This window comes from Chlorocebus sabaeus, chromosome 21, assembly GCF_047675955.1.
Source record: "Chlorocebus sabaeus isolate Y175 chromosome 21, mChlSab1.0.hap1, whole genome shotgun sequence".
In the NCBI taxonomy this organism is placed as follows: Eukaryota; Metazoa; Chordata; class Mammalia; order Primates; family Cercopithecidae; genus Chlorocebus; species Chlorocebus sabaeus.
The window spans coordinates 38,400,623-38,425,118 of record NC_132924.1 but is presented as its reverse complement, the minus strand read 5'-3'; the positions used below and the strand labels follow the sequence as shown (position 1 = coordinate 38,425,118).

The window sequence follows — 24,496 nt, the reverse complement described above, 5'->3', positions numbered from 1 at the left end:
GTAACTTTATCCTGAAGAAACCTGGCAGACACTACTTAACCAATTGGTCAAAGTTACCACCACTACTGGAACAAAAATCAATAAGCACTATGTGCCTCTAGATGAGGTGCACTGAAAGCAGTATCACTTCTGAGGAATTCCATCAAAAATGCCTCACCTGGTGCCAGGAGTGGTAGCTCACGCCCGTAATCCTAGCACTTTGGGAGGCTGAGGCAGGAGGATCACTTGAGGTCAGGAGTTCAAGACCAGCCTGCCAACATGGTCAAACCGCATGGTGATGCGGTTTTTCAGATTTTAGAATCTATCTAAAAATAGATTCATCCTGCTCATGTCTATTTGTTTTCAGCAGTCCTTAACTGTTTATTCTAAATGCTTTATCTTTTTAAAGATATATTTTAGAGAGAGGGTCTCACTCTGTTGCCCAGGCTGGAGGGCAGTAGCACAATCACAGCTCACTGCGGCTCACTAGGCTCAAGCAATCCTCCCACCTCAGCCTCCCAAGTAGCTGGGACTACAGGCATGCACCATCACATTTGGCTAATTTTTTATTTTTTGTAGAGATGGGGTCTCACTATGTTGCCCAGGCTGGTTTTGTTTTGTTTTGTTTTGTTTAGTTTTCTGAGGTGGAGTCTCATTCTATCACCCAGGCTGGAGTGCAGTGACCTGATCTCGGCTCAGTACAGCCTCCACCTCCTACGTTCAAACGATTCTCGTGCCTCAGCCTCCTGAGTAGCTGGGACCACAAGCATACAACACCATACCCGGCTAATTTTTTTTGTATTTTTGGTAGAGATGGGGTTTTAGCATGTTGGCCAGGCTGGTCTTGAACTCCTGACCTCAAGTGATCTGCCCGCTTTGGCCTCCCAAAGTGCTGGAATTATAGGCGTGAGCCACTGCATCCAGCCACCCAGACTGGTCTTGAACTCCTGGGCTCAAGCAATCCTCCGGGCTGCAGTTTCCCAAAGTGCTGGGATTACAAGACTGAGACATCACACCTGGCAATATTTTATCTTTCATACACTTAGATTTTTCTTCTTTTTATTTAGAATTTCTGACATTTTTTCATTTGCTTCTCTATACCGATTATCTTTTTTTTTTTTTTTCCCATATTGACTTCCCTATTGAGGCTAATATGCCATGGAATTGCATAAAATCCTCACTTGCTCTTGTTATGATGTAAATACATATTTTCAAGAATACCTGATACAGACCAGGCGCGGTGGTTCACGCCTGTAATCCCAGCACTTTGGGAGGCCAAGGCGGATGGATCATGAGGTCAGGAGATCCAAACCATCCTGGCTAACACAGTGAAACTCCATCTCTACTAAATATACAAAAAATTAGCTGGGTGTGCTGGCGGGTGCCTGTAGTCCCAGCTACTCGGGAGGCTGAGGCAGGAGAATGGTGTTAACCCGGGAGGCAGAGCTTACAGTGAGCCGAGATCGCGCCATTGCACTCCAGCCTGGGTGACAGAGCAAGACTCCATCTCAAAAAAAGAAAAAAAAGGAATATATGTGTGTGTGTGTGTGTGTGTGTGTGTGTGTATATATGTGATACTTTTTTTTCCCTTTTTTTTTTTTTTTTTTTTTTAGACAGTGTCTCACTCTGTCGCCCTGGCTGGAGTGCAGTGGTACAATCTTGGGTCACTGCAAACCTCCGCCTCCCAGGCTCAAGAGATTCTCGTGCCTCAACCTCCTAAGTAGCTGGGACCACAGGCATGCACTACCACACCCAGATCATTTTTTGTATTTTTAGTAGAGACGGGGGGGTGGTTTAACTCTATTGGCCAGACTGGTCTCAAACTCTCGGCCTCTAGTGATGACGTGGCCACCTCAGCCTCCCAAAGTTCTGGGATTAAAGGCATGAGCCATTACACCCAGTCACTTGATCTAATTTCAAACCACACATTAGAGTGGAGCAGCCATTCTGAAAGTATGGTATAAGGAATCCCTGACACACTTTCAGGAAGTCTAAGAAGTTAAGACTATTTTCCTAATAACACTAAGATGTTATTTGCCTTTTCTGCTGTGTTGTATTTGCACTGATAAAGCAAAAGCAATGATTAGTAAAGCTGCTGGTCCTTAGCATGAAGCAACACAGTGGCACTGAACTGTACTAGTAGTCACTGTATTCTTCGCTGGCATTTGCAGTGAAGAATTATGCAAACTGTTTAAAAATGTCCTAATTTCAACCCTTGAGTATACATCCTTTTATGATCTATATGAAGAAAAGGGAAGTATGCATAAAGCACTTCTGCTACCTATCCCAGCTGTCTGCACAAAAAGCACTGTGCAGTTGTTTGAGGTGCAAGACGAACCACTTACGCACCGTTTCTACCTGAAGGAACTACAAGCAAAATGTAGTCACTTCAAAGCTTGAGTATCTGGCAGATATTTTCTCAAAAAGGAATAAAATGAGTCTGTCACTTCAGGTAAAACTATTTTCCTGAAGTATTTGTTGCCAAATGACTAAATTTGAGCTTTAAAGTAAAAACTAGTATTTTGAAAAGCTTCTATCTATTACCAATGAGCTTTGACAGCCTCCCAATCCTTGTGGATAAAGATTCTTTCCAAGTATAAGAGAATCAATGTATTTTTTTTTTGTAACAAGTACAAAAAAAATTCACTGATATTTCAGATTCCACAATGAAACTAGCCTTTAAAAAAACGCCACTAACTTGGTGTTACAGCTCTTTTAGAATCTGTCCAGCAGGTGGTTTCCCGGTCTTTACCAGTAAGCCCCCACCCCTGCACATCTGCAAAAAACCTACCACTTGTAGCTGGGTGCAGTGGCTCACGCCTGTAATCCCAACACTTCGGGGAGGCCGAGACACAATGATCACTTACTTGAAGCCCAGGAGTTCAAGACCAGTCTATGCAACATAGTGAGATCCTGTCTCAATTTAAATTAAAAAAGGAACTTTTTTTTTTTTTTTAACTCTCCCTTGTCATATTTTGATGTAGGACCAAAGAATATCTGTAATTATTTATACTCCTTCCTTTTCTAACTACATATCCATATGTGGCTGGATTTTCTTCATATGTTTCAATCAAAACAATACATGACAACAAACTGAATGCAGTAGTAGTTAGGAGTTCCCAGTTGCCTCTTAGGCCAAACAAAGAAACTTACAAAAATGAAAAACAGTTCTCTGAAGTTTTTTAGGGCCAGACATGGTGGCTCATGCCTCTAATCTCAGTACTTTGGGAGGCTGAGGTGGGCGGATCACTTGAGGTCAGGGGTTTGAGAACAGTATGGCCAACCTGGTGAAACCCGGTCTCTACTAAAAGTACAAAAACTAGTCAGGTGTGGTGGCGCACGCCTGTAGTCCCAGTTACTCGGGAGGCTGAGGCAGGAGAATCACTTGAACCCAGAAGGCGGAGGCTGCAGTGAGCTGAGATTGCATCACTGCATTCCAGCCTGGGCAACAGAGCAAGACTCTGTCTCAAAAAAAGAGTTTTTTAATTGAAAATTTTATGTTAACATGTAATGGGTTTATTATAAAACCTCTATCATTCCAGGAGGCTGAGGCAGGAGAATTGCTTGAACCCAGGAGGTGGAGGCAGCAGTGAGACGAGATTGCACCATTGAACTCCAGCCTGAGCAACAATAGCTAACCTCCATCTCAAAAACAAAACGAAACAAAACAAAACAAACCTCTATCATTCCTTATAACTGCTACAAAATATGCCACAGAATATATTGTTAGGGCTAGGTGCAGTGGCTCATGCCAGTAATAACAACACTTTGGGAGGCCAAGGCGGGAATTTGATCATTTGAGGTCAGGAATTCGAGACCAGCCTGGCCAACATGGTGAAACCCCATCCTACTAAAAATACAAAAATTAGCCTGGTACGGTGGCAGGTGCCTATAATCTCAGTTACTCAGGAGGCCGAGACAGGAGAATCACTTGAACACAGGAGGCAGAGGCTGCAGTGAGCCAAGATTATACCACTGCACTCCAGCCTGGGCGACAGAGCAAGGAAAAAAAAAAAAGGGAATATATGGTTAGAATAGGGTATGTTTTCTTTTTTCCTTTTTTTTTTTTGGTTTTGTTTTTTGAGGCTGAGTCTCACACTGTCACCAAGGTTGGAGCACAGTGGCGTGATACCGGCTCACTGCAAACTCCACCTCCTGGGTCCACACCATTCTCTTGCTCCCGAGTAGCTGGTACTACACAGGTGCCCACCACCACACCCAGCTAATTTTTTGTTTTTAGTGGAGATGGGGTTTCACCATGTTAGCCAGTATGGTCTCCATCTTCTGATCTCGTGATCCACCTGTCTCAGCCTCCCCAAGTGATGGGATTATAGGCGTGAGCCACCATACCAGGCCAGAACAGGGTATGTTTTCTTTTGATGGCCATTTAGGTTATTTCCTATTTTTAACTATTAAACAATACGGAAAAAACACTTACGTCTTTTTGCCAAGTATGTCTTTGTAACAGAATACTACAAGTGAAATTGCTGTTATGGAGAAAGGCATTAAACATGCCTCAAAGTTAAAAATAGTTGAACATTATTTTAAAGTGCTTATTCTTTCCTTTTAAACATGGGTTCCGCCAGGCATGGTGGCTCACGCCTGTAATCCCTAACACTTTAGGAGGCTGAGGTGGGTGAATCACAATGTCAGCAGTTCAAGACCAGCCTGGCCAACATGGTGAAACTCCATCTCTATTAAAAATACAAAAAATTAGCTGGGCATGGTGGCAGGCACCTGTAATCCCAGCTACTCGGGAGGCTGAGGCGGGAGAACTGCTTGAACCCAGGAGGCGGAGGTTGCAGTGAGCTGAGATCATGCCATTGCACTCCAGCCCAGGCAACAGTGTGAGACTCATCTCAAAAAAAAAAAGTGGGGGCGGGGGCGAGCGCAGTGGCTCACACCTGTAATCCCAGCACTTTCAGGGGCTGAGGCAGGTGGATAACAAGGTCAGAGATTGAGACCATCCTGGTCAATATGGTGAAACCCCATCTCTACCAAAAATACAAAAATTAGCCAGGCATGGTGGCACAAGCCTGTAGTCCCAGCTACTCCAGAGGCTGAGGCAGGACAATCGCTTGAACCTGAGAGGCAGAGGTTGCAGTGAGCCGAGATCACAGCACTGCACTCCAGGCTGGTGACAGAGCTAGACTACATCTAACAAAAAATACCATGGGTTCACCGGGCGCAGTGGCTCACGCCTGTATACCCAAGCATTTTAGGAGGCTGAGGCAGGCAGATTACTTGAGGTCAGGAGTTCAAGACCAGCCTGGTCAACATGGTGAAACCCCGTCTCTACTAAAAATACAAATATTAGCTGGGTATGGTGGCACCGGCCTGTAATCCCAGCTACTCAGGAGGCTGAGGCACAAGAATCCCTTACCTGGAAGGCGGAGGTTGCAGTGAGCAGAAGATCGCAGTGAGCCGAGATCATGCCACTGCACTTCAGCCTGGGTGACAGAGCAAGACTCTGTCTCAAACAAACAAAAATAAGTAAACATGGGTTCTTGCTGTCTTACACAGGATGGTCTCCCAAAGTGCTGGAATTACAAGCATGAGCCAAGCACCCTGGCCTTAAAGCACTTTTAACAAAAAGAAAAAAGGAAGGACTCTTAGTATTGTCTTCCTTTACAAAAATTTCCTTTCTACAACTCAAAGATAGGCAATTACAAAATGTCCCAAACAGTAAAATTAGAGCCAGAGATCTTTTTTGCTTGAAAAGTAGACAATAGTGTTAGTTTCAGATTATCTGTACGATACCTGTTAAAATGTGACATGTAATGTAGTATAACCTAAGAATTCTGTGTTTTATGGACTCCCACCTACTAGAGACCACTTTTACCAATTCCTGCTTGGCGATTTGGATGGAGCTCTTTTACAATACTGCTGATTAAAACTGTGCTTACAGATGACACAAAGCCATGAGGACTGGGTTGTTTTCCATGACACTTAGTTGAAAGGTATTCTCATTTTAAGTTCTACTAGATACTGCCAAATAGTGTGCCAAGAAATCTTTGCCAATGTACTCTCTAGCTATACGAGTGGCCATGCCTCCACAACCTTGCCAACACCAGATACTGCCAATCGTATTCATTTTTCTCCAACCTCATAGGCAGAAAAATGTCATTATAGTTGATACTTCCCTAATAACTAGTTAGATTAGGGTTTTGTTGTTGCTTTTTGAAATAAGATCTCACTCTATTGCCCAGCCTGGAGTGCAGTGGTGCAAACCTGGGCTCAAGCCATTCCCCCGCCTCAGCCCCCCAGTTAGCTGGGACTACAGGCACGCACCACCATGCCTGACTAATTTTTGTATTTTTTGTAGGGACAGTGTTTCACCATGTCACCCAGGCTGGTCTCAAACTCCTGAGCTCAAGCGATTCACCCACCTCGGCCTCCCCAAGTGCTGGGATTACAGGCATGAACCACCGTGCCCAGCCTAGATTGGGTATCTTTTTGTACACAGGTTGACTTTTCAGCTATCCCCTTCTGAACTGCCACTTCTCATCCTTCGTCCATTTTTAAACTGTTTAGAATTAGGAATTCATCTCCTGGTCTATTATTTCCCTTAAGCATGATCTCTCTTGTTTAAGATAATTCCATAACTAAACACATTTTAGGGATTCTAAGATCCATGCACCTAGATATAAAACACCAATTCTTAACTTTTTCACAGTGCATAACCCGTATTTTACAAAGAAATGTGAAACATTCCTATGTCTCTGTATATACAAAACATAAACCATAAACCATAGAGTCATACAGGAACAGGCACATCCATCCCCCATTTTCCACTGCCACATGGTAAATACACAAACTTATTACTGAGATAATATCACTTTAGTATCAGATAATCCAAGAAGTCCTTTACAGACATTATCATTTAATACCCAATAACCCTCTCCACTAGGTTTTACTATCCTCACTTACAGATTTTAAAAACAGAAATCTGAGTTTAACCAGTTTGCACAAGATCACAGGGCTAAGCAAAGGTTCCTGCTGAGGCCTGTGTAGCTCCAAGCAAGATGCCACTGGCCCCCCCCCCACCACTGTGCTGTACTGCTGTCCCCAAGTTTAGGTAGTAGTATGCGCACACAGAAGCGTCTATCACATTTTTCTCCAAAAGTTCATTACATCACTTGGGATGTCTTTAACAAAAATCATATAATACTAGGAGCTTTAACCAGCACCACTGATGACTGTCTCGCCACAGCTAACCTTAAAAAAATAACATGGGCCAGGCGCGGTGGCTCACGCCTGAAATCCCAGAACTTTGGGAGGCCGGGGCGGGCGGATCACGAGGTCAGGAGATCCAGACCATCCTGACTAACACGGTGAAACCCCGTCTCTACTAAAAATACAAAAAATTAGCCGGGCATGGTGGCGGGCGCCTGTAGTTCCAGCTACTCCGGAGGCTGAGGCAGGAGAATGGCGTAAACCCGGGAGGCGGAGCTTGCAGTGAGCCGAGATCCGGCCACTGTACTCCAGCCTGGGCGACAGAGCGAGACTCCCTCTCAAAAAAATAATAATAATAATAATAACATGGGCTCAGTCAACCTTATTATAAGATTCCTAGTCCTGTATCACAATTTGCCTTAATTACCCTGTCAGAGGATACCCTAAGAACAGGTGCGAACTCCATGAAATGTTTTGGGAGCATAGCCAGTCCCATGCTTACGAAGTACTGAAGAGGAAAAAAAAAAAGTTCAATGGGATCTCTGGTGAGCGTTTTCCAAAATTAACCTAGGCATCAGTCTTCCATGATATCCCAAATCAGCATTTGCTAAATGGCATGAACTAAACTACTTACCATTTTGGCTAACACGGTGAAACCCCGTCTCTACTAAAAAATACAAAAAAAAAAAAAAAACCAACTAGCCGGGCGAGGTGGCGAGCACCTGTAGTCCCAGCTACCCGGGAGGCAGGAGAATGGCATAAACCCGGGAGGCGGAGCTTGCAGTGAGCCGAGGTCACACCACTGCACTCCAGTCTGGGTGACAGAGCCAGACTCTGTCTCAAAAAAAAAAAAAAAAAAAAACGACTTAGCTCCTAAAGTCAAACACAGCAAGCATGAGAATAATGCAGTCACTCCATCATGCACACAGGCTGCTCTAGCTGCCCTCTTCGCTCAGCCTCAATCACTAACCTGCCTCACACTCCAGCCTCTTTAATCTCAAACAGCTTGTAGTTCCCACACACACCCCAGGATGTTTCACACTTACATGACGTGGCTCCTGCTGTCCCTTCTGCCTCTTCCCTCCTGGGTGCACATGGTTATTAGTCTCTGCCTATTTCCACATCCCTCTCTGAATGTATTCCTCATTGGTAACAGGCTAAGCCTAATAATGCCCCCGCCTCATATGTTTCTGGGGCATCTCACATATACCCTACTTAGAACATTCACAACTTCTCTTTATTGCAGAGATTTTAACCCACCTTTAGGATCACTGCCACAGTGAGCCACCAATTACTGTTGAAAAATAAAAAGAATGTCACCCAGGAATTCAGACAGAACAAAGTGAAAGCCACTGTACTCCATCCCTGTCTTTCTGCAGGACAAGGGTCTTACTTTTTTTTTTTTTTGAGACGGCTCCCTCTGTTGCCCAGGCTGGAGTGCAGTGACACGATCTCAGTTCACTGCAAGCTCCACCTCCCGGATTCGAGCCATTCTCCTGCCTCAACCTCCTGAGTAGCTGGGACTACAGGCGCCCGCCACAACGCCCAGCTAATTTTTTGTATTTTTAGTCGAGACAGGGTTTCACTGTATTAGCCAGGATGGTCTCGATCTCCTGACCTCATGATCCACCCGCCTCAGCCTCCCAAAATGCTGGATTAGAGGTGTGAGCCACTGTGCCCCGCAGGGTCTTACTCTTCTTTCTAGCCCCTGAAACCTAGCATAGAATCAGCTATGAGAACAGGCACTTAATCTATGCTTGTTAAACTAAAAATTTACGTGAGGAATTAAGTCATTTCTGAAACTGCAAAAATGCAAAAATAGGTAAACTAGCACACAAGAAATATAGAAACTAAAAATTTCAACTGCACTTAACTCTCCAAAGAAAAAGCAAGAGCGTCTCCATTTTTTGCAAAACCAGCTGGAAAAAAAAAACACATCTGGGGAGAGCTCACTTTTCAACCAGCTTTTTGGTTGTTGTTTTTTAACCACTATTACCACAGGTTCTCTTAACTAGATTCTTTCATTATCTGCCCTGCTAGGACCAAAAGCTGAGTAGTACCTTCTTTTGGAAACTAATTCTTAATCAAATTCCACCTCAAAATGTGGACCTTCTTGAAGTTTCCTCCGCAATAAACTACTGTTAGTTTCTGAGGTAGGATGCAAAATTTAAGGTGCTAAGTATGGGAGAGCATGAGTCCTAGACAGCTTAGCTATAAGGTATCAGAATTTCATCTTTACAGCTTTTTACTTAATTTTTATATACAAGGGGCACAAATGAAATGGGCAGACTTCTCAGAGTTAGCACATCCATGATAGAAGAGTGTGTTCCTACAATTATATAGTCCTCCATGTTTGATGAGACAGTTCTTAATCAAACGGTCTCACTGCACACTTCACTGAAAGAAGCACTTTGTTGTCAAAATTACAACTAATCATGTCAACATAAGAAATTTAGTTTTGGGGCCAGGCACAGTGGATCACGCTCTTAATCCCAGCACTTTGGGAGGCTAAGGCGGGGAGATCATGAGGTCAAAAGATCGAGACCATCTTGGCCAACCAACATAGTGAAACCCCATCTCTACTAAAAATACAAAAATTAGCTGGGTGTAGTGGCACATGCCTGTAGTCGCAGCTACTTGGGAGGCTGAGGCAGGAGAATCCCTTGAACCCGGGGGGCAGAGGTTGCAGTGAACCAAGATCACACCACTGCACTCCAGCCCAGGGGACAAAGCAAGATTCGTCTCAAAAAAAAAAAGAAAAGAAAAGAAAAAAAAAAATCGAAATTTAGTTTTAGGTTTTGCAGATTGCTTTCAAATTTAAATGTCCACATATTTTGACATAACAATTCCCAGTTTAAGAATTTATGTTATAAAAATTCTCAACCAGGGGCTGGGCATGGTGGCTCACTCAGGTAATCCTAACACTTTGGGAGGCTAAGGCAGGAGGATCACTTGAGGTCAGGAGTTCGAGACCAGCCTGGCCAATATGGCAAAACTCCATCTCTACCAAAAAATATAAAAATTAGCCGGGCGTGGTGGCACACACCTATAATCCCAGCTGCTCAGGAGGCTGAAGCATGAGAATCCCTTGAACCCAGCAGGCGGAGATTTCAGTGAACAGAGATCACACCACTGCACTCCAGCCTGGGCGAGCCCAAGACTCTGTCTCAAAAAAAAAAAAAAAGTACCAACTTCTCAACCAGAAGTCTGATGGCATACACGTAAGTCCACTTGAATAAAGTTACTATGAAAAGGATGGCTAAATTATTGCACACCTATGCTGAACAATGCATCTTTTGGTTAAAAAAGAGAACTATCTGTACCTACATTGAAGATTCTTCAGGATACATTATTTAGTAAAAGCAAAAATTATAAACAGTATGATTTCATTATTATATTCAAAGATGTTTGTGGACACGTGCATAGAGCTTCCAGAAAATATACAACCAGTGGTAAGTAAGCCCTGGGAACTACTAGAGAGAGTGAGGACTGAAAGACATTTTTTACATTTTATGTATTTTTGAATTAATCTGAATGCGCACATATATAAAAATAATCAATCTGTTTAATATTTATACAGTCTGTTGTATCTATGTTGTATCTGAACAAAAAAGGTAATACATGCTCATTGTAAATTAAAAACACACCACCCACAGATTATTACTTGAGTCCAAATCCCAAAAGAGAACAAAGATCTTCCATGTTTCTGTTATCACCATAAAATCTAATCTACATCCATCCAGCTTCCCCATCTGAATCTCAAGGAGAAAAATACAGCGGCTTCCATTGGAATGACTACTGGGTGACGCTGTATTCATCCTTTACACACATTGTCCGACAGGATCCTATGAAGCATTACTTCCATTCTAACCTCCCAAGACCTCAAATTCCTCATCCTCAAACTACATCATACATTTAGTAAGTGGAGCTGGAAATCAAGCCCAGATCTAGACCTCATATCCCACAAAACAAGCCCAGATCCAGACCTCATATCCCACATCCTCCTGGCTTTTCCCTTGGTTCAACAAGGACACATATGGCAAGCACCCAGTCTCCTCATCGCGAGGTTTCAGCACAGTTTCTCCTCCTACTCTCCTGATCCTCAGCAGTATCTTACATACAAGACATTTTTTTCTGCAAGTCAGGGTCATACCAAACTTGATAACAAGCTGAGACAGACAGACACCGTGGACTCCACTCCAGATACCTCTACCTCTTGCAATCTAAGTACACATCCCCAGGAACCACAATCAGCCTCCTGAGACAAAGCCGTGACATCTACCTCTCTATGTCCTCTGTCCTAACCTCCTATCCTTAGGTCCCTCTTCAGCTTCTCCGCAATCCGCTTATATTATGATGAAGCTACTAAAAAACACATTGAAACAAAAAAAAGTCTCATTTTTCTGTCTTAAAAGAGGATATCCAAATGTTTTTATTCTATAATAAGCCCCAGAGAGCAGACTACCTGTATACTAGTCTTTTTCCTAAAGAAAGAAGATAAATCAACCCTTCAAAAAAGCCAAACGAGATTTCCGTACTTAGAGAAGGCAAGAAATTGGACTCTCTGCTCTGACTTGCCACTGCAAACACGACTGGGCTCCTGTGCAAGCTACTCTGAGTATGTGGACAACTTAAATGGGAGGGATGAAGTCAGGCAGAGTTGTAGCACCTGGTAATGGGCTCCCGTGATTATCTGGAGGGCCTCAGGCAGGTAGATTCTCCCAGGGTTCTATGGAGAATCCTTTGGTAAAGCATCTATTGTGCTATTTCATTTTTATAAGTTTTCCTTTCTTATAATATTTAAATACATCCTGGAAGTAGTACTCTATTGATCAAAAGACTTGCATAGACAGCAAGAAAGTCTCGAAAGGAGTTATTCAGAACAAGTCACCTATCTCAAAATCAACTGATCTAACATATCACCCAATTTTTGATTAATGATTTTGGTCACAAGACAGGATTCATAATTGGGGAAGCATGCTACTTTGCCAAGGACCACTTTTTTTTTTAGTGTAAAAATGAAGGAATTTAGTTCCTCCCAAAAGATTTCCTGTATTTCTTTTAGCAAAAGTTTTATGAACAAAATGGAAGGAATACTTAATTTATGCTAGTGTCCTAAAATAATCATGATAAAGGTATTTTAAACCTGGCTCATATCCATAAACGTTTTGGCCAAGAGTTTCAACCTCTGCTGGTCAAATCACGCATTTAGTCCACCATATAGAAGAACTGGACTTGGGGCAGGGTGCAGAGACTCACACCTGTAATTCCAGCACTTTGGGAGGCCGAGGCAGGCAAATCACAAGGTCAGGAGTTTGAGACCAGCCTGGCCAACATGGTGAAACCCCATCTTTACTAAAAATAAAAAAATTAGCTGGGCGTGGTAGTATGCGCCTGTAATCCCAGCTACTCAGAAGGCTGAGGCAGAAGAATCACTTGAACCTGGGAGAAGGAGGTTGCAGTGAGCTGAGATTGTACCATTGTACTTTAGCCTGGGCAACAGAGTAAGACTCTGACTCAAAAAAAAAAAAAAAAAAAAAAGAAGAAGAAGAACTGGACTTGGTCTACACTCTTTTGGAACCTAAGATAGGTTCAGACAATTTCCCCAATGTTATGTTAATAAGAAAGCAGAATGACTTTGTAAGAAAGTGAAGGACAGGCACAGTGGTTCACATCTGTAATCCCAGCACTTTGGGAGGCCGAAGTGGGAGGACTGCTTGAGCCAAGGAGTTCAAGACTAACCTGAGTAACACAGCAAGACCTCGTCTATACTAAAAATTTTTTTTTTAAATTAGCCAGGCAAGGTGGCATGTGCCTATAGGTGCCTGTAGTCTACACCTGTGATCACTGTACTCCAGCCTGGGCAACAAAGCGAGACCCTGTCTCAAAAAAAAAAAAAAAAAAAAGTGAGCTCACACTCACCAGAAATGTTAAAAAGTACAAGAGCAGATCAACTGGCCAGGGGCGGTGACTCACATCTGTAATCCCAGCACTTTGGGAGGCTGAGGTGAGCAGATTACCTGAGGTCACGAGTTCGAGACCAACCTGGCTAACATGGTGAAACACTGTCTCTACTAAATATACAAAAAAATCAGCCAGGCATAGTGGTGGGTGTCTGTAATCCCAGCTACTCAGGAGGCTGAGGCAGGAGAATCGAATTCAGGAGGCAGAGGCTGCAAGTGAGTCAAGATGGCCATTGCACTCCAGCCTGGGCGACAAGAGTGAAACTCCATCTCAAAAAAAAAAGAATATATCAATTGTCATTTGTCACAAACAAGCCTTGTCCATTGAGTCAGAGGATCTACTAAGGAGATTCTTACATCTCTAACAGATACATAAACACTCAGATATTTCTAGAAACTAAGAAAATGCCAGGTGCACTGGCTCACGCCTGTAATGCCAGCACTTTGGGAGGCCGAGACAGGCAGATCACCTGAGGTCAGGGGTTCAAGACCATTCTGGCCAACATGGTAAAACCCGTCTCTACTAAAAACTACAAAAATCAACTGGGCATGGTGGCACACACCTGTAGTCCCAGCTACTCGGGAGGCTGCAGCAGGAGAATCTCTTGAACCCGGGAGGCGGAGTGAGCCAAGATCACACCACTGCACTCCAGCCTGGCAACAGAGCAAGACTCTGTCTCAAGAAAATAAATAAATAAAAAACTAATGAACAAAAATTGAATAAATGAATTCTGAAAGAAAGGTTATATCCTAGGTTACTCCAAAATTTGTAAATCTTTCTCCTTCTATTTACAGCAGAGCCAGAAGGCAGAGATTTACCACCACCCCCACTCACTTATTCATCCATCTACATCACTCTCAGTGGTATTCTACACAGCTGATTACACCCTCCTTCTCCACAGGCTTTCTTCATTTATCTTCTAGAAACAGTTTGCCCTGCTTGCTTTCTTCTGCTCAACTGTCCTTCCTCACCCTCCTTTGCTGGTCTCTCCTTCATCCTAGGGCCATAGGCTCAGTCCCTTGATGATCGTGTCCAATTCCATGGTTTCAAATGCCACAAGCTAATGAAGTCCCCAAATGTCACTTCTATGTCCTATCTCCCCCTGTGCTCCAAATTGATATATCTACCTACTAACCATCTTCACTTAGATTTCTAGTATTAGAAACACCATATCAAAACCAAAGTTCCTGTTTTCTACCCAAGAATCTGCTCCTCTCCCAATATTCTCCATTTTGGTAAACGGCACCATCTTCCACCCAGTTGCTCTGGCCAAAAAAAAATCTTGTCATTCTTCACGTTTCTCATACACCTCAGCTAATCCATCAGCAAATCCTGTTGGCTGTTCCTTATGGCTATACAGAGAATAGCTACTACTCATTACCTCCAAAGCTAATAACATCATCTCCTGCCAGAATATTACAACAGTGCTAAATGCAATTTTCAGGTATTTTCTGTTCCAAGCATTTTGAAACCACACTTCCTTCAACTTGTGGAAGATGAAATACAAAGATAGCCACCATCAATTCCTCCCTCTTGGTACATGCATGCCACTCTACCAACTAAAGATGGAGTTTATTTCCATATCTCCCCTGAATCTGAGCTGGCCTGATGACTTGCCTTAATCAATAGAATGGGACAGAAGTAATGTGCCAATTCTGAGCCCAGCCTTTAAGAAGACTAGCAGTTTCCATTTTCACTTAGGGTAAAATTAGTCAACTGTGCCAGGAAAAAAAAAACTCCAGCTTCTTCTGAACAATAAGATACCATTTGGAGAAAGGTTACAAGGACAGCCAGTTACATCAGCAAAGCTTCCCTGGTCCTTTTACCCCAGTTTAGTAAGGGACCTGAGTGATACATGTGGATCAGAAACCACCACCTAACAGCCACAGAATAAGAAAGAATAAATTGTTCTGAGCCACTAAGTTTTGGGGTGGTTTGTTTATGCAGCAACAGATAACTGATATATCATGACCACAAGAGAATCAGCTTCCTAAACAACTAATGATAATGCAATAATGCCAGACATTCTAAAGACTTAGGTGCCTTTCAGCTTATAGTTCAATAGATTCCTCTAAGAATTTTTTTTTTTTTTTTTTTTTTTGAGAGAGTCTCGCTCTGTCACCCAGGCTGGAGTGCAGTGGCGCGATCTTGGCTCACTGCAAGCTCCACCTCCCGGGTTCAAGTCATTCTCCTGCCTCAGCCTCCCGAGTAGCTGGAACTACAGGCGCCCGCCACCACACCTGGCAAATTTTTTGTATTTTTAGTAGAGACGGGGTTTCACCATGTTAGTCAGGATGGTCTGGATCTCCTGACCTCATGATCCACCCACCTCGGCCTTCCAAAGTGCTGGGATTACAGGCGTGAGCCACCGCGCCTGGCCCAAGAATATTTCTACAATAACTTTAAACTATTTCCTAATCAAGTTAAGTGGTCTCAGGATAATTCTCTAAAATATCTATAATTTACGTACTATGTATTCCCCTTCAGGGCAATAAAATTCACATAATATGTCAATATTTATAACTGTGTTTATTTACCAATACTGAATACTTGCCAAACAGCAATTTCAGACCATGATAAATTATACCCTTAATTTTAATGGAACACTCAAAACTACGGATGCTTGCCACCAGCCTTCAAGCAAAATCCTCGCAGTCCAAGCCAATTTGTAACATCAGAATTATGAGGCTGAGATCTTAACTAAGAATACCAATCCTACCCCTTGGTCATTGCTACCACACTGCCACCTCCTGTCTTATGACTCTGGAAGCCTGAATCAGAGGCAACAGTCGATAAAGGAAACTCAGCTAAGAATAGCATAGCTAACCATCTCGTCTTTCCGCCTCTCCTTCCTCCCAGACCAAACCAACCGCCAGAGTTACTGAATGGCTAACTCACACCTTCCAAAAATTAGTTATTGCTAGAAAAGTTGCTGCCTGGATGCTGCTAAAAACAATTATAATGGAGTCACTTCAAACACATGAAGGTAGTTCGACAGCTTCACTTTAACACAAAATCCCAATCCTATAACCACACATTAACTAAACTGGTGTCGCTCATAGGAGTTTCAAAGCATGGCAAAGATCATTTCCCCCTTGCTGACTGCATGAAAGAGGTACCCAGGCAAAAACAACAGAGCTACAGAAAAAAAATTTTAAGTCAAGCTCCTTACAGGAAAAACCCCAGATCTCTCTAATTCCAAAAGATATTTTTAAGCCTTAGCTGATAACCTATTTATTTTGAGCACAATGGCAAAACCTCAGAACAAAATACTATATGCCCCTTGTAGTTTATCATAATGGCATCTGGCCCGAACAGAGAATGTAACTGATCACACAAATCAAAGGGAAAGCCAGAAACAGAAGCCAAGATTCTCAATTTCCACTGGCTCCAGGCACATGTCATGTTTCCATAACATCTTCCTCAGGGTTACTGCGGACAGCCACACAGTAGAAGCTACTCATCAACATGCATCTAATTTTTTTAAAAACTCTTATTAAAACCAAAGTAAGAAATCTTTCAAACTCTCTCAATTTGTTTTGAGAAAATATGAAATCAGGAAAAAAATCTTTTCAGCTACAACCACTTAGGCAATCCCACACTGATCTTAAACTGAGCACTCTAAAGATAACCCAGTTTATAATTATTTAACCAGCCAAGAAAGCATCCTAACATTCAGAACCTCAAGTCTCTGCATGTGTGAGAAACTTTCCCGAATCACAAGATTCACCTGAGCCACACACTGATAAGGAAGGAGTACCACTGATATTCATACCTGTGTTTAGATGTTCTATATTAAAAACAGTTTTTATTGTCCTAAGACTTTGAAGTCGGAGGCAGCATTGAAGGGTCATGTGCCCTGGCTAATGGGCACGTTGCTGGTCCTGACACTAGCCTATTCTATCCTTAACACCTATTAAAATGCAACACTAGCTTTTAAATAGCCACTTAAAGTAAGATACATTTAAAACCCCAATGACTTTTATAAGTTCTACCCAATTTACATGTTAAACACAAGACTAATATGGAAATAAGTTCTTCATTTTCTTTTTTGCATTTTCCCCCAATTTTACTGTGGTAAAAACACATAAAATTTACCATCTTAATCACTTTTAAGAGTACAATTAAATGGTGTTAAATACATTCATAGTGTTGGGCAACTATCACTGTTTTTTTTTTTAAGGAAACAAAAAAGAACGTTTGAGCTTAGGCACCATAGTCCGTTTTAAAAGATCTTACCCTAAGTTAGTCGGGCATGAAGGCGCGTGCCTGTAATCCCAACTACTAGCAGGGCTGAGGCAGGAGGATCACTTGAACCTGGGAGGCAGAGGTTGCAGTGAGCTGAGATCATGCCACTGCACTCCAGCCTGGGCAACAGAGCGAGACTCTGAGGGGGGGAAAAAAAAATCCTACCCTAAAAGGAAGAAAAAGTAAAGGATCCTGCCTAGAAAAATATTAACTATAATATCCTATTTTTTTCCTCCTTTCTTCAAATGTATTTGTTGCTACACATAATCCTAAACAATGCCAACAGCTAAATCGTGAGGAAGTTTCATAAAAATATGCTTAGGTTCTTCATCACATAGGAAGCAGCAACAAAAAGGTTAGGTTCTGAAAAACTGAACATATGAAAAATTATTTTCATGATTTAAAAAAGTCAAGGAAATTGAACTAAAACCACCATCCTCTCAGTTCTCCAGTGTCAGCAATTTTCCTCTTCCCTCTCCCATGCCCAACAGCCCACAACATAACAAAAAAGGACATCAGTGCTATTTACATAATCACATAGGGGCACAAACAAGGCCCCACAGGATACCAGCAGCAATTCCAACCAAACTCAGATACAACATTTCCAAGTATCAACTATTTTCCATACCCACCCTTACCTCCAAGGTGGAGGGAAAAAAGTTGAGCCTATACTTCGGAGTCGAAGTCTTCATGTTCTATAGCTTTTACATTTAGAATAGAAAGTGCAACACTATCACAGATATCCAGTGCAATCTTCTCTTTAGTCCAGATGCAGGAGACTTCAATGTCTGTAAAGTAACTGCTATAATCTTCCCCAACTGAGGGGTATCTGAATGCAGAAAAGCCACATTCCTTCCACATTCCCTTGAGACCTCAGTAATTGGGAGCTAAGCGTGGTTTGAACCAAATTCAACCTTACTCCTTCCTGAAAGGGTCCCCCCACCAAGCTCCATTGGAAGTCAAAGCTAGACCAGCCTGCCAAGCCTCCAATCACCTCCTGGGCCTGCTCCCCTATTTAGTCAGTGCAAGCCCATTCATCCATCTCAGCGTGCATTCTCCAGCACCAGGTTCCTGACATGCCTTGTATATCAAGTATAAAGGTCACTGGTGCACATGTGGGTGTGCCTGCCTCAGATGCCCACATGATGATGGGATGGAATGAAATGACTGCTAAGCAGAAACAACTCCACCCTCAAGTCCAGCAGGCTTGGCAAGGATTGGTTTGTGGCATTCAACTATCAGAGCAACCCCCATCAGTCAGTACAACCTCTTGACCTTCCCTTAGGTGCTGGGCATGTTGTCACCCTGATGCCTTCTCTGTCTGCTTCCACAGCCTCTGAAAATGGTGGAATAGTCCAGATATGAGAAACTGCATCACAGCTCCAAGGGTCAGTTAAAACAATTGTAACACAGATTACCAGGGGCAGAGAAAAAAAGTTTTTTTGTTTTTGTTTTTGAGGTGGAGTTTCACTCTTGCTCAGGTTGGAGTGAAGTGGCACGATGGCTCACTGCAACCTCCACCTCCCCGGTTCAAGCAATTCTCCTGCCTCAGCCTCCCGAGTAGCTGGGTGGGATTATAGGCACCCCCTACCACGCCCGGCTAATTTTTGTATTTTTAGTAGAGACGGGATTTCACCATGTTGACCAGGCTGGTCTCGAACTCCTGACCTCAGGCAGTCCACCCACCTCGGCCTCCCAAAGTGCTGAGATTACAGGCAGGAGCCACCGCGCCCGACCAAAGGCTCTACTTTTAAGACATTTCAACACAAGCAAGGAACATGACTTTTCTATCAGTAAAAGAAATCTCCAGTGTTCTCATCCCTGTTTACTTCGTTAGTAAGATAGTACTGTATCACTTAAAATCCTGAGCATTTTAATGCTAGTGAAAAATGAACTTAAAAATTTAATCTACATTATTAATAAACTGAAGATACATTGTTAAATACTTGCTGTCACTGGTGACACCTTACCTTATGTGCTTTCCTAAAGAGGAACTCCTGTTTATTATAAAGTAACAAGTAACTAAGTATATATATGCTTTTGGACTAAGCAAAAGCCTTTAGGAATAAAACAGGCAGTTGTTACCAGGTAATGTTTTTAAATTATCCCCTACATCTGGGGAGAAATTCCCATCAGTTAGCAAAAGAAAAGCAGCAGGGGAAGGCACAGTCATCTGTATTTACATGTAGCTTAATGAATTGTAAAAATCCAAAACATTTAATTTTTAAATTTAGAAACCCCCAAAAGTTAAAATGCCAGTACTTGAGGCACAACCATTTGCTTATTTATTCAACATTTTAACAAAATTAAGACACACTGACCAAACATAATAACAACTAGAATTCGCAAAATGTGCTTATGTTTTTTTCCTAATTCAGGCTATGGCTTTAAGCTTCTTTTTAGGGGAATATAACTTCTCCCTCGATTTTCAATTCTTGTTAAACCAAGCTCAATTTATATGAAAGTAATTTGACCCCTACCAAACTTCCCAATTAGAACAATCTATCCAGTCACTCAAATCCCTTTCAATTATCTTAGTGAAATTTAAGCATGAGAACAAGAAAAATCCAAACCAACTCATCCTTACAAACAAGATTTGTGAAAATGCTTTGCCTGGGAAGAGAGCTGGAATCTACACAGGCATATAGATGACATGTTTTGTAGCCATCTATTTCTGCACAGCACCAGTGAAATGCATAGCAAACGCTCCTGCTCTCCAGCACACACACTCTCACCAATATCTAACCAGATACACGCAGTCCTGATTTAAATTAACTTTCAGCTTATTGTTTGGCTCAGGTTGGGAGCTGGGGGGATGGGAGAGGGGCAGGCAGAAACCCTAACCCCATCTTGCAAAACCCAGAAAGGCTTAGAGGCCCACCCCCGTGCGACTGGGAGGCAGCAGTGCCTTTCCAATTGGAGTTAGAGCCGGAACCTATGGTGTGAGTTGGCTGATGGTTTTAAAAAATAAAACAAAACAAAAAATAGAGCTGGAATCTGGCCGGCTCTAGCGAAAGGAAAGGAGTCTCCACTGCTCCAAAAGGCTTCATAAGAAAAAGAAAAAGGGAAAGAGCCATGTCTCCAAAATGCTTCAGAGGCTAAAACAATCTGCAAACATTCTGTAAAGGGACATACTACACACATGATCTCGGAGACGAGAAATCCCCCTCCTTAAGTGGCACAAAATCTTCCTGTCTTCATCTTTTGGTGGTTGTAAGCAAAAACGTACCCAGGAGGAGTGGGGTGGAAAGCGGGGAGACAAAGGTGCTGACTGCAAGAACCTGTAGAACTTTGGAAAGACTCAAAGGCACTTCTGGGCTGGAGAGGCCCCGGCGTTTACGCACGCGTTCCAATACCCCTGGCGAGCTCACAGGGCAGAGGCAAATTCCTCTCCAGTCGGCCGCGCCCACAGCCTCCCAAATCCGGACAGAAAGGCGCGCCCCCCGCGTGCCCGCAGCTGGTTTCGCCTCTCTTGCTCCTGGAGGGGTAGGGGAATCATCCGCTGCTTCCCAAGTCCTGCAGACTACCCCCCGAAACTGCTTGTTGCGACCCATTTCCCGTAGGAGCAATTTGACCCGCTCTGACCGAGGACATTCAGCTGTGAGCTTCCGAGAGATTCTGTAACCAATAACCATAATCCCGCGGCAGAGGTCACAGACAAGCTTTCAATTCCTACCCAGCATCATCAACACACACACACCCCCGCCATAAACTTAAAAGCAAGGGGGAAAGACCAGAACACCACGCCACACCGCAGCCGGGTAAGCACCAAAGGACAAGAAGTTCTCAGCTGAGTCTCTCCACCCAATAACGGAGTGAGAACAGAATCGGGGGAAACAGAAGCAGCAGCTCACCTTTGCCTTTTTGGGACCGAGTGCTCAACTTCTATGGGTTTCCCGTGCAGTTCTATTTTACCTGCGGACACACAAGAAGTGAGAGACGGTCGGCCGAGTTCAGCGGCTCTCCCTGCCCGAAAGACCCGCACAGCCCAACTGGCGACACAAATGGCCTCCTGAGGCCCCCCGAAGGGTCCCCGAGACCCGGACGCGGCTCCAGACGGAGGGAGAAGCCGACCCCCTCGGGCGGCGTGGGCATTTAACTCGCAGATGGTTGAGGAGCAGGGTCCGCTGACGGGCCCACTACTTGGGTATCAGTCCAGTCCCCAAAGCCTCCCCCACCCACCCCGGGGGCCACCAACACGAAGCCCGCAAGAGGGACACGGCCCATCCTCTCACCGCCCTGGACACGCTCCACAGGACAGACTCGGGGCAGGGGGCTCCCCTGGCTTTCTTCAGGAGGGGGCGCCCTGGCTCTGCCCTCTGCTTCAACCCAACCCGCCGGGAACACTCAGCAGTGGGCTTGGGGAGGACAGGGAGTGGCGGGAAAGGGTCGGGGACGGCAGGGGAGACCCAGAACGGGAGAACTGGCAGAGGCGCAGCTCGGCTCAGGATGAACCAAGAGCGAAGGACTGCGAGGCGCCCGCACCACGTCTGAGTTGATTAAAAGGGAAGCCGAAAAGCACGGGGCTCCCATGGGGACCCCAGCGCAGCCTTCCCCCGGGCGTCCCGCCCCGCCCGGCACCGTCCCTCGCCCTGGCGGAGCCATACCCGGAGGCCGCAGCCCCGCGCCAAGGCCCGGAGAGCGGCGGGCGGCCCGGTGCGTGGCGGCTACTCCCTTCCAGGCGACCAGCCGCCCCCGCCCACCTGCCCCTATCGCTCGTCGGACCGGGGGAGGTGGAACGGGGAAACCGGGCACACTCTCTCCTCCCGCAGGGTGGGGAGGAAGCGCGGGGCCGCCTGTGCGAGGCACCAGCCCCGCGGTCTCACTCGGCAGCAAGGTCGAGGCCACTTTCCGTTCTCCACGGCCGGGGTTTCGGAGCGCAGCACAGACAGCGCCGTAAATAACGACCGAGGAAAGCAGGAAGGAATGAGACACAGGCGGGCATTCTAGCTCGGCCCCCGAGGCCCAGCGTGCCGGGGCCTGGAGCACGCGCCTGGGCCCGGGCGGGGCGCCGGGGGAGCGCGCCTCCCCCAGCCCCGCGCCCCCCTTAGCCAGCGCCGGGGCTTTCTTGACAGCGCGTCCGCCCTCACCCAACAAACCCCGGCCGGGGAAGCAGAGCCGCGGGCTGGAGTGGGAGCCGAAGCTGAGGAGAGCCCCGGCCCCCACGCGCGTGGGTGTGGGCGCTGAGGCCTCACCCCCGCTCCCCCAGCGCGCCGGGCCTGGGGCCCGCGGAGCCACCCCGGTGGGTCTGGGCGGGCGGTGCAGGGCTGGGGCGAGAGCCCGGGTGGGGCCAGGCCCGGGCCCACCTGAAAGCGCCTCGATGGCCTTGAGGGCCCAGCTCTCGTCCGGGCAGTCCACGAACGCGTAGCCAGTCTTCACCAGGAAGGGTCCCGACACCGGGATCTTGGCGTCCTTGAAGATACTTTCTAGGTCCGAGGGGGCGGCGTTGTCGCTGAGGTTTCCGATATACAGTTTGTTCATTGTGAAGAGTGGTTGTTTAAAAAAAAATTAACGAGAAAAACGAAAAATTAAAACCACCCACGGTGATGGATGGATCCAGCTGGTTTTGTTCCCCTCGTCTTCTCGCCTTTAAAATACACAAACACAGTAAGAACCAAGCACAAGAATGAGGAGCGAAAAATCAGATCCGAGGCTTGTTTTTCCTTGTCTAGATATGTTTTAAAAGAGAAAGAAAAGAAAAAGCCTAGCTACAACCCAAACGCATCCACCAGTCTTCCTAAGTCTGAGAAGGAGGCGGGATTAGCAAGAGAAAGGAGGAGGAGGAGGGGAAAAAACTACTTTTTGTCTCTTCCTCCCCAACCCCTTTGGCTTCGGCCAGCGGACTGTGAAAATATCACACTACGTGAGGCAGGCGCCGCCTCCCCATAAAAAACCCAGAGGGGTGACTGGCAGGAGGGAGGGGAGAGGAGGAGGAGGAGGGATGAAGGCGCAGGAGGCGGAAAAAATCCGCTCCGAGTGTCCGGCTTTTTGAATGAGCCACGTGTTCAAACTACAAATCAACGTCTCACGTGAGGAATCCCAGAGCCTCAATTAGAGTGGGTTTCGGAGAAAAAAAAAAAGCGAGCAAGAGGAAGAGGGGGAGGGGAAACGAGATTGGGAGAGGGACCCTGAGAAGGGGGAGGAGGAAGAGGGAAAATGCTAAAGGAACCGCAGCCGGCACCGAGGGGAGCGCGGCGCGGGGCGCTGACGGTCACAACTCGAGTTTGGAAAGGGTTATCTGGTCTGGGCGGATCCTGGGAGGGAGGGCTGGAATATTGATTTTTTTTTTTTTTTTTAATGAGGAAATGGGTAGAGGTACTAACAGGCAATTCCTCAGCTTTAGTTACCGTAGTTTTAATCATTCGATTTTTCAAAATAGGTTATTAACAACAAAACCAGAGTCACAATCTCGAACTCGCCTGGTGGCTTTAATGGCATTAGAAGTGTAACCCCAGCAAAGCCGCAGGCACGTTTCTAAGGCTGGCAGGGACGGAAACGATGCGAGGAGGGGTGGGGGACTGGGTGAGGAGGGCAAGGGGTAGTGGCAAGACAGGCGGGCGACGCACCCCACCCTGTGCGCCCTTCTCGGGCCCCGGGCACCCAGCGAGTGGGGGCGGCCCGGGCCCGGGGCGGTGGGGGATGGGAGCCCGCAGCGTCCTGGGCGGGTGTCTGGGCGACACCTCCTCCGCCTCCGCCTGCGCTCGCGGTGGCTCTCGGCTTCGCGTTTGCCATTGGTTGCGCGATTCAGAAAAGGCTCCAGGATAAATGAGGCCGGGGGCGGGCTTGGCCACTGGTGGGGGAGGGGAGTGCAGGGGCGGAGGTTTCTAGCTAGGGGCTGGGGTCGTCGGGGACCTGGGCCGCTGGAGGAGAGAAGTCAAAGTGGGAGAAGTCGGTACTTAAAGGGAAATCCTCTCTTCCTGTAGTTTTTAAAGGGGGAGGAGTGGAGCAGGCTGGTACTTTTATTTAATTAATTTTAGTTGGAGAACTTGAGACTTAAAATTGGAAGACCGTCCTGCGTTACCCCTAGGTGGGATTCGTATTTGAAAAACTGTTCGAGCCTCTTTCTGCCTCTTTTCTGCCTACATTTGGCCATGAGAGCCATACATAATTTTCTCTATATGTAATGAGT

General features: G+C 45.4%; 1 protein-coding gene and 1 non-coding gene across 2 annotated transcripts in view; one reads left to right on the top strand and one right to left on the bottom strand.

Annotated features, from left to right (window-relative positions):
• Positions 1-23,228, bottom strand: part of IGF2BP3 (insulin like growth factor 2 mRNA binding protein 3) — a 152,894-nt gene extending 129,666 nt beyond the window's left edge. The window contains exons 1-2 of the mRNA XM_007981885.3: positions 22,674-23,228; positions 21,222-21,282 (exon numbers count right to left, since the gene is read on the bottom strand). Coding sequence (XP_007980076.2) covers positions 21,222-21,282; positions 22,674-22,848 — 236 coding nt within the window. The 5' untranslated portion in view covers positions 22,849-23,228. The remainder of the gene's footprint in view (positions 1-21,221; positions 21,283-22,673) is intronic.
• LOC119626396 (U7 small nuclear RNA) lies at positions 2,679-2,743 on the top strand. The gene has a single exon (XR_005242562.1). It is a non-coding gene; the product is annotated as a U7 small nuclear RNA (small nuclear RNA).
• Positions 23,229-24,496: the final 1,268 nt, after the last annotated feature.